This window comes from Marmota flaviventris, chromosome 9 (genome assembly GCF_047511675.1).
Source record: "Marmota flaviventris isolate mMarFla1 chromosome 9, mMarFla1.hap1, whole genome shotgun sequence".
Lineage (NCBI taxonomy): Eukaryota > Metazoa > Chordata > Mammalia > Rodentia > Sciuridae > Marmota > Marmota flaviventris.
Window position 1 is genome coordinate 16,191,988 of NC_092506.1, and position 15,059 is coordinate 16,207,046.

General features: G+C 34.6%; 1 protein-coding gene across 1 annotated transcript; it reads right to left on the minus strand.

Annotated features, from left to right (window-relative positions):
- Window positions 1–1,239: 1,239 nt before the first annotated feature.
- On the minus strand, window positions 1,240–10,110 carry LOC139706960 (olfactory receptor 8K3-like). The gene is made up of 6 exons (XM_071616941.1): window positions 9,138–10,110; window positions 6,883–7,025; window positions 5,594–5,742; window positions 4,364–4,486; window positions 3,280–3,358; window positions 1,240–1,458 (listed from the first exon to the last, which is right to left on the minus strand). The coding sequence occupies exons 1-6, from the start codon at window positions 10,108–10,110 to the stop codon at window positions 1,240–1,242; spliced, it is 1,686 nt and encodes a 561-aa protein (XP_071473042.1).
- Window positions 10,111–15,059: the final 4,949 nt, after the last annotated feature.

Below are 15,059 nucleotides of genomic sequence, written 5' to 3' on the forward strand. Positions count from 1 at the left end.
CACATTCATAAGGTGAATAAGGCTATGGTGTTAATGAGAAACAAGAATATAAAGGAGGAGGAGAGAGAGAATATAATTTGGCTGTCAGAAATAGAAGAGAGAGAGAGAGAGAGACATGGAAGATAGAGTAGTGACCAATACTACATAAACAAAATAAAAATATGCTAATTAAAACCCTAACTCTCAAAATATAGGACTTGAGAAAAATAACACCTTCCTCCCCCCCCAAAAAAAAAAATAAACCAAACCAAAACAAACAAACAAACAAAGGCTAGAAATTTAAAAAAAACAACAATAACAAATATATATATATACATATACATATACACACATAGATGTCCTTTGAATCAATCAGCACACATTCAAATAAAACAAAAAACAAATATAGACTATGTAATGTACAACCACAGATATGAAAAATTGTGCTATATATATTTTATGAATTGAAATGCATTTTGGTGTCATATATAACAAATTAGAATAAATTTTTATAGAATTGTTTAAATTAATACATATTATAAGTAGAAAAACAAAAGAAAACCAAAACCGAAATACTCAGTGAGCATAAATGTTCATTGTCAGTGCCCAACTGACTTTTTTTCATTTCTTCTTGAGGTGTGAAGTAAGTGTGGAAATATGGGACACAAGCTGATGATTCTTTCTTTTTTCTTATGTAACCCAGTTAATATTTGGTGATTAAGGTTTCCCAACTTCCCTTCCTGGGAGACTGCTGTAGGCAGCCCATGCTGCAAGTTGGTTAGCATAGCCCCTGGCTGGGGCTGGTGAGCCTGGCAGTGAAGGGGCTGTTGAGCAGACTGAGCTACAGCCAGTACAGCCACTTGTTGGGAGGGTCTAGCCAGCCTAGTCCAAGTGGGCCCAGAAGTGAAATCTTGAGCTGGGTGAATGTTAAGGCAAAGTAATTGGCTGGTTCAGGTGGGCCTGGCTTCAAAGTGGCGGGCCAGGTAGATGGGGCGGTGGTTGGCTGACAGTGTAGCTGGTATGTCCAATGGACCTAGTCATCCTGGGCCAGGAGCATCAGAGGCAGGTGTTGAGCCTTGTGGGCTGGCAGTGAAACTGTGGCCTGGACTGGGCAAGCTTGCTGGTGAAGTGGCAGCCTGGCGGTTGAGCTATGAGCCTGCAGCTTCGTGATGGACTGAATAGGGTGCCAGAGGGTTGGTGGACTTGAGCCTGGGGGGTAGGGGGTCTGGGTGGGTGCCAAACTTCCAGATCCGGCAGGCATCAAGGACTGGGAGACCCAGTAGGTGGTGTATTGGGGAGGGCATCAGGGACTGGGCTAGTAGCAGGGACCCCATGGGTGCTGGCTAGGTTGGGCTCCAATAACCCACTGGGAGTGTTTCTCTGAGACCCATCAGCTGGGCATGTTGAGAGCCCAAGGCCCTCAAACCCATCCTTGCAACTTCTTAACCTTCTGTAGCTGACCTTGTTATCCACTGCAACCTGCAGGACTTACAAGGTTGAGAAGAGCCAAATTCTCTCTAGTCTCTCTAACTTGTATTCTTGCTGGGTGAAATGCTCTCAGTTTCTGATTTTCCATGAATTTGTTAGGCCTAGAAAATCTTTGCTAGGCTCAGATAGATTTTTGAAGACCTGGCTGCAAACTCATGGATCTGGGTTTCCAGTTCCTGTTGATGCTGCTGCACTTTAGTCTCAATATTGCTCCTGTATCTGCTCTCTGCAGAGGATTGATATACTCATGCAATATGTATTTGTAGATCTGTTTAATGAGTTGAACAGTCTCTAATTGACTAGGGAAATCTGTCCCACTCACCGCCATATTTTTCCCTTTAAACCTTGGGGGAGAAGCAGTATTCCCACTGCTTGAGTTCTGGGTAGCCAAGTTGGAGAAATTCTGCCTCACACTAATACCGCCATCTTGCCCCTGTCCTCTGAATGCTTTATATAAAATATTCAGAATATAAAAATTCTTAAAGATGGAAAACTTGTTGCCAGGAGGTGAAGGACATTAAAAAAATAATAACATGTATTTATATAAGCTTAAGTATTGGATTATTTGGGGGAGTTTCACAAAAAAGCCTAGAGCCATAGAAAAACTGAGTATTGAAATTATATCAATATGACAGGCTGAATCCTAGACGTTTCTGGTTCAGTCAATGGCTAGACTAGACAGAGATGAGGGTTGCATAATTTTGCAAATGTAATGATTGCTCTTGAGTCATTCCCTTTAAAACAGTTGATTTATGACACATAAATTTTACCTTAAGAATTTTCAAATGAACTCTAATATTTTCTCATGTTTGTTATCTGTTTTTTTAGTGAATAGCTTGTTTATATATTTTATCATACACATGTATTCCTGATAATGATATGTATCTAATCCCATGCAATAATTGTTTTTTAATTAGTTGAAGGTAATTTGGGGTTTATTAAAACTTCAATTCTGACATATTCAAAATAGATTATATCCACAAATTACTCGATTTATATATATTAAAGATATATATTTAAACTATATATGATAATATTATATATTTTGTATTTAACATACATAATGCATATAGAATCTATGCTATATGCATTATGTATGTTAAATATATAATATTTATATATATATATATATATATATATATATATATATATATATATATATATAATTAACCTGATGGTATTATAATAACTAAAGTTCTGATAAATATTAACACTATTAATCTGTGTTTTGTAAAGTAAAACATACTTGTTTTTCATAGTAAAAATTACATAAGAGTTAAACTGTCTTTGTATATTCACATTAGTCCATTTTTATTCACTTTTACTACAAAAAAATCATATTTTATTGAATTGATACTCTTTCTTAAAACTTCTTCCTATGATTCTTGGTTATAATCCAAGTTAATTTACTTCTTTACCAGAAGCTATCATTATCTACACATTTCATTCACAAGCACCATTGGTTATCAATAAAATTATGTTCTTATACAAAATATGCTTAAAGATGTTTGCTATTTGAATGGTAAGCAGAGTGAATAGGAATTTTAAAATTTAAGTAAACCTTAGGTTTTATTTTTCTTAATTTTTAAAGAAAAATGAACAAATCTTAATCATACTTGTAAATTTTAATATCTTTCTCTAAGGAACTGGTAGAACAGTAATTGATTAAACATTAATTGATAGAAAAACTAAATAACTAGTCAGTGAGGATATTAAAGAAAATTGGAACATTGTTGCCACTTCATTTGGTAAGTGCATGAAGTATTGCATACATGGCATAGGTTAAGGGCATCTGAGTGGCAAACCACTTACCTTGTTGGCACAGGCCTGGGCATGAGGCTGCATGTTGCAGTCCCTGCCCTTGCTCCATGGTCCATTCCAAGATTGGTCGCTGCAGGGAAAGTTGGCCAGAAATTGCATTGGTGGCTGCCTATAATCTGCTTAGCTACTGCCTGAGTATATATACATGGTAATGGCGCAATAAAATCAGACCTGCTTCCCGCTTGATCTCAGGAGGACTTGATTAGCAACTCCACAGCCACACTCTCCTCTACCTTGTTCTGTGGACCTCCTTGCTGGACAAGAGAGAGTTCATGCAACTTCAACCTAATCAATATGCATAAAAATATGTAAAAGTCTATAAAGCAATTCTTTTAAAATTCATAAAGATAATGATATGCCTCATAAAGTCTTAATAAATCTTAACAATGAAAATTGGAAAAAAAGATAATGTGACATACTACCTAACATCTTAATTTGCAAATTTCTTTTTTCTTTGGATCAGTTTTGGTATATCCATGTTAATTAATTTAGTGTTCATTATTCTGATTTTTGTGAATATTTGAGGTCATTTGTAACTTACACATTAAATTCAAAGTCTCCATTATCCTTCCACTAGAGGAATAGAAATAGTTCAAATACTTCATCTTCTCACCATTACTTTAAAATCACAAACTCTTAATTTTGTGTCAATTTTATGGGAAAGAGTGTTTCATATGATTTTACATTTGTAATTTTCATAAAAATGTAAATTGAATAAAATACACAAAATAAATTGAAGTACATACTTTATGCATGAAAATTTTTTTTCTTTGAAAATTTTTGTATGCATACTTTGTCCAGCAAACTTGTCATCTGTAACAGCCTCACAGAGTAATAGGGTCATAAGGAAACAACAAAAGCTGAATATGGACCAAGTTTGGAGAGAATCCCATAATGATGGATGGAGATACAGTTCTGGGTAGAGACAAATTTTCCATCCTGTTATTTATTCTATGAGTTGCGAATTTTATTTATTTTTAAAAAATCTTAACTTTTTAAAAATGTTAGTATAATCTTGAAAAATATTAATTTCTAGTCTTTGTATTCTGTGAGGAATTAAAAATGGATTTTATACCTGTGCTGTGGATTATATGATAAAATAGGAAGAAATTCACTCTCACGAATCGGCCCAAGGATGACTCCCATAATTTGAGCCTGTTCCCTGTCTGTCTGAGCCTCAGGCTGTATAAGTAGATTCCTGTGTACACCGAAGAATGGAGCAGATTACTTCAAACCCGCAACTCGATACTAACAACTCCATGGAATATAATGTGAGCTTATTAGAAAAGTTGTTACTCTTTCTACTAGGTCATGTTTGATTAAACTAGTTAGATATAAATTAAAAAAAAAAAAAAAAAACTTTTTTTTTTTTTGGTACTGGGGATTGAACCCAGGGTTACTTAACCACTTAGCCACATTCCTAATCCTTTTGGTATTTTATTTAGAGACAGGGTCTCACTGAGTTGCTAAGTGCCTCACTAAGTTGCTGAGACTGACTTTGAACTCTTAATACTCCTGCCTCAGCCTCCTAAGCCACTCAGATTACAGGTGCTCACTACCACACGTGACTAAATAAAACATTTTTTAATAAATGTGATGATGTGGCCTAATAATTTGAATTAGCTGGAGATTAAGGAAAATGGGATATAGCAATTTAAATAAAGATTACATAAATATATGCCTGTGCCAGTGTTTTGTGTGTATCTGTAAATATCAGAATTCATGTAAAACTATGTACGAATACACACATATATTTACAGGAACATTGTGAAAGGCAAAATAAAACCACACTCATAATTTTCTCATTATCACCAAGCTAGCAACAAAAATAGATGCTGATTCTGCAGAGAACAAATCCTGGTCTGTAAGAAAGAAACTTCAAGGAAAATAACATTTCTTTTGATGTGCCATTGAACTCTATCTAGTCTCAGATAGACAAACATCAACACAAATCTTTTTCTCAAGTGTCATATGCCCCTTAAAGCAATTTTTGAATTTTTAAATCTGAGCAGCAAAGGCGGATTAAAAGGATAGGGACTTGTCATCTTCTGATGGCTCAGAGGTTTTCTTATGGCTGATAAATGATACTGTGGGGAAATCCAGCATCAAGAATAAACAAACAAATAATTTTAAAAAATTGTAAAGGAAGATCTGCTTTAACAGACCAAAAAGAAAAAAAAAAAAAACACACCCAAAATATTAAATCCTTCTTTTACAGGAAAAAATTAATTGAATCACCACCCATTTATTTACCCTCCTCCCAATACAAGCTCAGCAGAGATTAGCTGTTTGAGTGTCTACGCACAGATGCACTTTGCTGTCCTTTTCTGAAACAACTGCCACATCCTCCTGTGCATCCGCCAAGATGAAAAGAAATTTACAGTAGGCTGTTGCCATTTTCATTCTCCTGTGTCCTTCATCTTGGCCAGACTCATGATGTCTTGTACCGTTGCGCTGAGCAAGTCCAGAGTGTGGAAAAGCAAAAAGACTAGGGTTGGGTGTCAGAACACCTGGCTCAGGTGAGAGAGCTCTTCACTACAGGAGGTATTTAGGTGACAGGCAGAGATGATTCGGATAAAACCTAGGGTATCTTCAGCCATCAGAGCCAATGGATCTATGGCAAAGGGGTACCTCAGAGGGAAGGAGACCTCAGAACGTCCTCCCTGTTAGTGGTCCCTGACTGGTTTCTAATCCTTCTGCCTTTGGTCACTGGTATTGAGGTGACTACCAAGGATCTGTTTTTGTCGCTAGTTTTGCAAATATGAGCAAATTACTAGCCTCATGTTTGTCTTCTTTCTTTCTTTCTTTTTCTCTATCTTTTTTTTTTTTTATGATGGGGTAATGATCCATTCATTTGATATTCAATGGCTATTAAAGTACACTAATGGGGATTCTGAAAATGGTTAACAAGTAAATACAGTAAATGCTTTCTGTGAAGGAATCAGACAAAATAACAGTTCTGCATGGGACAATGGAGTGGGAAAGGTGTAGGAAATTACCAGAAGGCAACTCAGAGAGCTAGCAACCAGGTGAAAGCAACAGATATTGGGTTTGGGAACAGAAAGGGAACTAACAATAAGAATAAACTGCAGAAGCACCAGGTCTGTGGGATCCTTCAGTGGGGGAGGGAATGTCCCCTTATTGACCTGCAGGAACTTTGTAAGGAGACTCTGCTGTGCAGGAAATTCAGTTTGACGCAGAAAAAAATGCTTAGATACTGTGAAGTGTGCTGGTGCAGGAGAGAGACTTGGCACTTCCCAGCATATTTAATAAAAATGGGGATGCTGTACCAGCAGCATAAAGAGACTGGATTTTCTGAACAGGAGATTAAAAATCCCTGCATTTTCCTTTCTTTTTCTTTTTTCTCTATTTATGTATCTGTGTATTAATGAATGTATGTATGAAATGTTTGCCACACTGGGGACTGAACCCAGGGCCTCTCATGTGCCAGTCAAGTGTTCTAACACTTAGTACATTCCCAGCCCTGATTTTGTAGTTTTGATTGTCTTTTTCTTGGTTTGCTTTCTTTTTGTGTCCTCAAAACCCAATGGCCACTTATGCTTTCTTTTTCCAGTGAAAAGTGGGGGCCCAAACTGAGTCAATCGGGGTACAGGAGTGAGACTGGCATGGATTTAGGGGCAACTTTGGTTGATGATGGGAGCCACAGCTGCTGGCCTGCATGTCTGTAGAGCACAGAACACTCAATGTTGTTTCCTTTTGAAATTCGTGGTCCCACTCTAAGATAAGGAATAAGGCCAACATTGAGCAGAACAGGGTCAGGTCAGTGATGGGCGGAAGCTGCTACCACAGCATCCTACTGCTGGCAAAGGCTCAGGCCCATACCCAGAGTGTCTGGAGTATCTCCTGATGGGACCTGAACACTCCCACCTACCTCCCCCCAGCAAATCTACACACCAAGTTCCTTGGAATAAGGGAGTAGTACGACCTTAACTGGTGAGGATTAGAGGCCTGACCAACAGCTCCCGCCTGAGATTAACCTCCACCTCCAAATATAAAAATGCAGCCTTAAGGAGGGCACATTCTGGTCTGAAATAGACAGGATCCCTCAAAATGTGCTGGCATGCAAGGATGAAGCAGAACTCTGCATGACATCTTCCCTAACGTGTTTTCTTGGTTTGGCTCCGAGCTGAGAGCTAACAAACAATACTGTATTCCAAATTGTGTTCCAAAAGCATCCTCACAGCAGGGGGAATTCTGAAATTGAAACCGTGGAAAGAAGTATTTGCTTTTCAAAATTAGATATTGAAACTTTTATCTTTCTCTCTATAAAAGGGTATAATTATTTATTAAAGTTAATTTGTGGAAACATAAAATATTTTAATTAGACGTGTAAAACTTGTAGTGAATTAACATTTGATTTTCTGTCTAGCATATTTTCTAGGAAATTAAAATATTTTAAACCAATTTCTCTAGGTTTGTTATATAATTTTATCATAATAAATAGAATTGTATAAACTCTTCAGTAATATTCATCCTTAAATGATTATATGTGTGTGTATGTATGCTGTTATCATTTCAATAAAGTTTTCATTCATATTTAATTGGCGAAGATAATTTTATTATATGATGGTATACTAAGAAAACAGATCAGTCTCTATATTATGTAAGTAAAATAATATGAATGTTAATAAATAAAATGAAAACATAAAGATCATTTTTTTAGAGGATGATGCAGCATAGTTCAGAGCTGGGGAAACAGGTTTTCCTAACATACATGAGGACCTGGGTCCAATCCCCAGCACCACCAAAAAGAAAAAAGTAAAAATAAATACAGCGTAGTTCAAATTATAGGATTGTCTGTTTGTCTCCTTCAAATTTGATTACCATCAATATAGTCAAAGAAAAGAATATTCATATCCCAAAAATAGTACACTGTCACATGGAGCAAATATAAGGCAAATCAGCCACAACAAAGAACATTAACCTTAATTTATCATAGAGTAGGTACCTTGAGTAAGAATAAAATACGGACAGGCTATGACTTTTAAAGAAGAATTTTCCTTTTCATTTAGAGAGGTAGGGAGAGTTACCATCCCTTAGAAAAAAAAAATAGGTAGTTAGGAATTAAGATTAACCCAGTAAGGAATGAGTGAATAAATGAACAAAGAAAAAAAGAAAGACAGAATGATCTTGGCAGCTTCTATGGAAGAATTTTATAAATTCATCTTAAATGGTGCATCTACTCATATATATTTAAGGGCTGGATTAGACAAAACTAGGTGCACTGCTGAATCTATGGGTTACTAAATGGTCAAATAAATTGGTTTAATAGGTCCTCTCAGGCTCATATATGAAAGTAAGGGTACAGATGAGAAAAGGGAATGACTCTAAGACTCTAAGTGGAGGAGTGGCATTTGTGCATATTCTTAGGACATGTGAATCCTTGTGTTACATGAGCCTCTCTATACTACAATTAAGTTGAACATGTCTATAGATGTGTATAAAGCCTAACAGAACAATTGTGCTTACCCCAAGGGACAACAGGTTCACAAACACAAACATGGGTACTAAACACTATAATAGTTAAGGCTATAAATATGGCTAGCTCAACTCCTAACTGTACATGTTATTCTTTTTTTTATTCTCACACAGCATACACTCTATAGTATAGAGATGATAAACCAATTATATTATACTGATGAATTGCTTCAATTATCATACTACAAATTAATCTCCCCCTTAAAGAAGGCAGTGTTTTTCATCATTTTGTTTCTTATGAGTTCATAGCATTTAGAAATTTGAGAAGGACTAAGAAGGTCAATCTCTTAGGGCATATTTTTGCTTGCTATGCTATTTTGGAGAAACACAGCACAAGTTTCCATACAAACCTGATGTGTATGACTCATATTGTATGTAGTTTTTAGGAAAAACATTGCATAACTTTTTCCAGGTCCTCTGTAGGGCATATTTTACATCTTGGTTCCTCAAGCTATAGATCAATGGATTTAACATGGGGATAATTATGGTGTAAAATATGGAAGCAACTTTATCAGTGTCAAATGAGTGACTAGACTTAGGTTGCACATACATAAAGAGCAAAGTGCCGTAGAACACTATGACTACTGTCAGGTGGGATCCACAGGTAGAAAAAGCCTTACGCCTGCCCTCAGCAGAGTTCATCCTGAGAATGGTTATGAGAATGAGCAGGTAGGACACAAGGACAATCAGAAGAGAAGAAAGCAAATTAAAAGCGGCTAAGATTAGAATTATCACTTCAATTTCATGAGTACTTGAGCAAACCAATGGTAACAAAGGGAGGCTGTCACAGTAGAAATGACTGATGACATTGTAGTCACAGAAGGGTAAGGTAAAAATCTTTATGGTGACCAGAAGGGACACAAATGTACTGTAGAGATAGGGAACTGCTACTAGTATATGACATACCTTCTGTGACATGATGACCTTGTAGAGGAGAGGGTTACAGATGGCCACATAGCGGTCATAAGCCATTGCGGATAGAATAAAAAGTTCAGAAGCAATGAACACAAGAAAGAAAGCCAGCTGTGTAGCACACAAATAATAGGAGATTGTATTCTGATCCACAACAAAACATACCAACATTTTGGGGCCCACAACTGTAGAATAACCAAGATCTGTAGTAGCCAGGTGTCTGAGAAAAAAGTACATGGGTGTTTGCAGGCTCTGGTCCACCTTGGTGAGGATGATCATGCCCAAGTTGCCCAGCACTGAGATCACGTAGATGATGAGGAACAGCCCAAATAATGGAGCCTGCAGCTCAGGGCGTGATGTGATGCCTTTCAGAATGAACTCCTGCACCATTGTCAGATTGTATTTTTCCATCTGTTTTTGTTAGAAAGCCTATTCTGGATAAATGCAGTATCAAGGTCAATTGATTACAAATATTTGCAAGAGATTAACATTTATTATGCAAACCTAGGGTAAATAAGCTATGTCCAAACTTTCATATTTAAAATATTCAAAAAAATGTGTCTTTATAAATAAAAAATATAAAGAAAGGAATCAGATCAACTACTCATTCTCATCTAGGGTAATTTTCTTACTAATGATAATTTTGTGATATCTAGAGATATTTTGTCACAATTGTGAAGGAAACTGCTAGGTTAGAGATCAGGTAAACTACTGAGCATTCTGCCTAAATCAGTGTCCAGATCAACAATTTCATTCTGAGGTTCAAAAACCTTGATAGATAGAGGTAGTAGGTAGATACATAAATAGATAGACTTTCTGTAGAAAATGGATAGATATATAGAGCTTGAAATACACATACAGTTATGTGGATACATAAAGCAAAAATGATAACAGCTTAAACATTTTAAAACTTTGGGCATATAATTATGAATAATAATTGTATTGTTCCTTATTTTTATTTGCAATTCTATAATTACAATCACATAATTACAATTATATTTAATTAAATGACATGCTCACTATGAGGATTACATATAAAAATTTCTAACAAATTTCATAAATGAATACAACTTTCTACTTACATAATCTTATAAAATCTACAAACTGCTAGTTAAAACTGAAACCCTTAGACTAGTCAATGTATACAAATATAAAAACTATAAAAAATATTACTAGAAGTTATCTTTATATATGTATAAAGAAATATATGTGTGTATACATACTGTCCAAGTTATATGTGAGCATATTGATTACAAAGATTATTTTGAAAAAAAATATTTTAACTATTATTCTCTTGTACAAAACCAACAGCCTTTAAAAAGCAGGGTTGTTGAGAATGAAGGGTGATTAAGTGATTCCATGTGTCTATGCTACCTTGAAATATTTCTCAAAGATAGACCTAATGTCTCTGTTATATTGTGGTTTATATATACGATATATACTGTTTATAGGTACTACTGTTATAAACAGTACATTATATTTATACAATAAATACAATATAACTGTACATTTACATTATAAATATAATATACTGTTTATATACTGTCATATATATGCATACATACACACACATATATATATATATACACACACATATATATTTAAAATTGTTACCTACCTGAAAGAGGTTTTTATTATATACGTAAATTAACATTCTTGTTCACAGGAACTTCACTTCTTCTCCAGGACTAAAATAATGAATAGATGAGGAACAAGTGACATAGGATGAATATACAAAACATCCAAACTCTATTCCATGACCCCATACTTACTAAAACTGGACAGTGTGCTGTTGGTTTGGATTATCTATCTTCTATTTTTCATAACAATTTTAGAAATATTTTAGTGTAAGTCACCTTGATGTAAATTGACTTAAAATGTTAATATTCTCCTGCAGCACTGTCCTTATAATTAAGATACCCTTACTTCTTTGTAACAGATTCTTAGTATTTTATATGCAAAAATCTGGGTGAAAATGAGGTAATCTAAACAAATTAGTAGAAAGTCATTGGCACTGGTTTTATACAAGGAAGACTCATAAAATTTCCTTTTGAGAAAGAAATACTATATTTTAATGAAAAAAAAGGTTGAAATCATTTTGTAATAAATTTTATAAAGCTCTACAATGTGTAAACATTTAATATGATATATAATACTATCAAAACAATAAAAAATGACATGGATGAATTGATGGATGTCATTTGAAATATTACTGTCCATTAAATTCATAGAAATTTTTTCAAATCTGATCAAAATTTTTTCAAACCTCTTTCAAATATGGTAATGCATACAAATGTGCATATAAGCAAATGAAAGCTATCTGAGCATCTCTAAAAGACTGGAGATGGACAGGTATAGCATAGGAGCAGATGCATGACATTCAAAGAAAAAAATTACTACTGGAATAAAATACTGTGAGTACCAATGTTTTCTAAATAAAAAAAGATAGAAATGACACCTTAAATAGTGAAAATTGTCATGACATCAATCTACAAGTGAGGTTCAAGGACATGGAATCATATAATTTGACAACATTAATTATAAACAGATTTCATGCCATGGACAATTAACTTACATAAAAAATTGCTTAGATTCACGTGACTACCTGACATCTTACCCTGCTACAAATACACAATATTACTAAATTAAACTTATGAAATATTTTAGACTAAAGATTAAAGGGCTATTTTCAATAAATTCAATAAGAAATAGAGTAATTCTTGTTTTCTGTTGTTAAGGTTTGGTTTCAATTGTAATCATGAAAAGTTTAAAAAGTGACCTGGTAAGTATGAACTTCTCTAAGTAAGCAAAAATGAAAATGTTTGCATTCATCAGTGTTGGAATTCAATTGAAAAAAAAATCTGGTTTTTATGTTCAAATCTTCACTGAAGACTGGAATTTCATTTTTTAACCCTATAATCTATTTTTTTTAGACTCAGATCCTGCTGTAAAAGGAACACTTTACCATCACAATAGAACTGAGGACTTAAAAGTCTCTGACTCTTCACAAAATGCTTTTCATATCTTATTGTGAAGTAGAAACTCCCTTTTGCTTATGAAGAGATCAGGAATGAATTGTATTTATATATGTATTTACCTAATCATTAAATTTCAAACTATTTTTAAATTGTCACAAAAACAGTCTGGATACACTAGTTAGATAATTATGTCAAAATAAGTCCTAATGTTATTTATAACTAAAATAAATCAATAAAAAATCTTTTAAAAAATCAGCCTTATGTAATGCTTTGAACAACCAATAAAAATAAAAAAAATAAAAACTAAATTTAAAAAAATCAGCCTCAAATCACTAGGTAACTAAGTGTTTGGAAGTATGTCAAGATGAAAGACAGAATGACTGCAATTTAAATGTTGCCATTTCATATGGAAATAGTTGCTCAGTGGCAGAGAGCTTGTCCAGCATCCACAAGATCTTGGCTTGCATCCCCAGAACTACACAATTCCAATTCCTTGATCATTTACCTCCAGTAACTATTGGCTTCAATTAGACATATGGTCCTATTTTTTTCTGTATCATGGAGTTGAAAGCACAGAACTCAAATAAGAAATGATCACTAATATTAAATGGCAGGACCATAGCAAAATAAGATCATTTCTATAGATACTGGTAGCATACACCCCACAGGAAACCTTCTGTCTTTGTTACCTGCAGTGAAACCTCTTGTTTGGATTGCCCTGTTTTGTTAGCATGGCATTTGCAAGGACAATTTATGGATTCTTTCGCCTTTGGAGGCTCTCCCTGAGGAGAAGCCAAACAACTATTAGAGTATCCCTAAAGCATTTGGAGATTAATAAACGACCTGGAAGTTACCCAATAATTGTCAGGGACAATTTGTTTTCAATTGTGACTTTTCTTATTAATTGATCATATGAGCCAGTAATCCAAATTCAGGGTTTCATCCAGAAGTATCTTGTATTAGAATCTCAAAAATATTCTAGCACTCTCATGCTCATTGCAGCATTATTTGAATACCCAAAATGTGAGAAAAAAAAATAAAACTAAACATCTTATATAAGGTATTGAAAACACTCTGTAGTACTAGTTATCATTTTTCTTGGTTATTTATGAGTGTCTATATCTACAAACACTGTAAGTTTGCAGAGATTTTAAGTAAATTTTGTAATATACCAGTGACTGTCTTCTTCCGAAGGTTTCTTTCTTCACTTCATTATTTGTCTTGGACTCCTCCATGATAATTAGCTAGAGGTTTTTCCCTTATTTTGCCAAATACATAAATTTATTATATATTTGAAATGTTTCCCCAAATAGGTGGCATCATCAGTGAACTCTGCCCTGGGTGTAAGGCCCCTTGTTTTCTGCTCCTGCTGGTTCTCACTGCAGTGGACCTGGCCATGAACCCCAAGACAAAGGCACATGCTCAGTTTTATACCATGCTACCAAGCTGATAGTCTTGCTGCCTGTGCTGCTACCCAGGGCTAGCAGAAACATCATGGAAGCAGTTTCATTGTGGCCTGGATTATGAGTTCTAGTCGCTAAGTCTCAGATGTACACCTTTGGGCATGGACCAAAGGACTCTTCCTGTCACTTGCATTTATCTTGGTATGTTCCAAACTTGGTTTCAAGTCTAAGGCCTGACTCAATTCTCTTTTCCCCTTTCACAGGGTAAACATCTCTCTCCAAGCTTTATCTCAAAGAGTTGGATAAATATAACCACATGATTCCACTCTTAAATCATATTGGATTTTCAAAATTAAATTGTTAAAAATCAACTTCACCTATTCACATTAGTCTTTCTTTTATTTTAATGTATTTATGTGTTCATTTATTCATTTATTGGTGCCAGGGCTTGCCAAGGGCAATAAACCACTGAGCCACATCCCCAGCACATCTTTATTTTTTAAATTAGAGACAGGGACTCACCAAGTCTCAAAGACTATCTTTGTATTCATAATCCTGCAGCCTCAGCTAATGGGATTATAGGTATATGCCACTGCACCTAACTTGATTTATTTTTATAATAAAATTTATACTTTATAAAATTGAAGCTTTGCACATTCTATTATGTCCCTCATAATCCTGTTCAATCTTATTAGTTACATTTTATTTTCCCCAAATTCCTATAAATTTTGTACTCCCACTAGAACAGTGGGGATGTTTCTTTTACTCCACTTCTCCACCATTATCTGATAGCCTTATATTTTAACACTTTTTCCATTTTATGAGATTATGTTTTATATATTACTTTTTCACATTATTATTGAAGCATATATCATCATATTTCTTTTTGGTTTTTCTATATATATCTTTTGTTCATTTTTCTATGGCTTTTTGACCTTTAATTATTATTTCTCTTTTGCATAATTGTATCTGTTTTCTC

Bases quoted from the DNA above. Each gene is read 5' to 3' on its own strand.
- LOC139706960 (XM_071616941.1), bottom strand. From the start codon at position 10,110: ATGGAAAAATACAATCTGACAATGGTGCAGGAGTTCATTCTGAAAGGC. The intron at 3,359-4,363 runs GTATAAAATCCA...CTTTCCCTGCAG, and splicing joins TCATATAATCCACAGCACAG to CGACCAATCTTGGAATGGAC. The intron at 1,459-3,279 runs GTAAGTGGTTTG...TAAGTCCTGCAG, and splicing joins CCCAGGCCTGTGCCAACAAG to GTTGCAGTGGATAACAAGGT.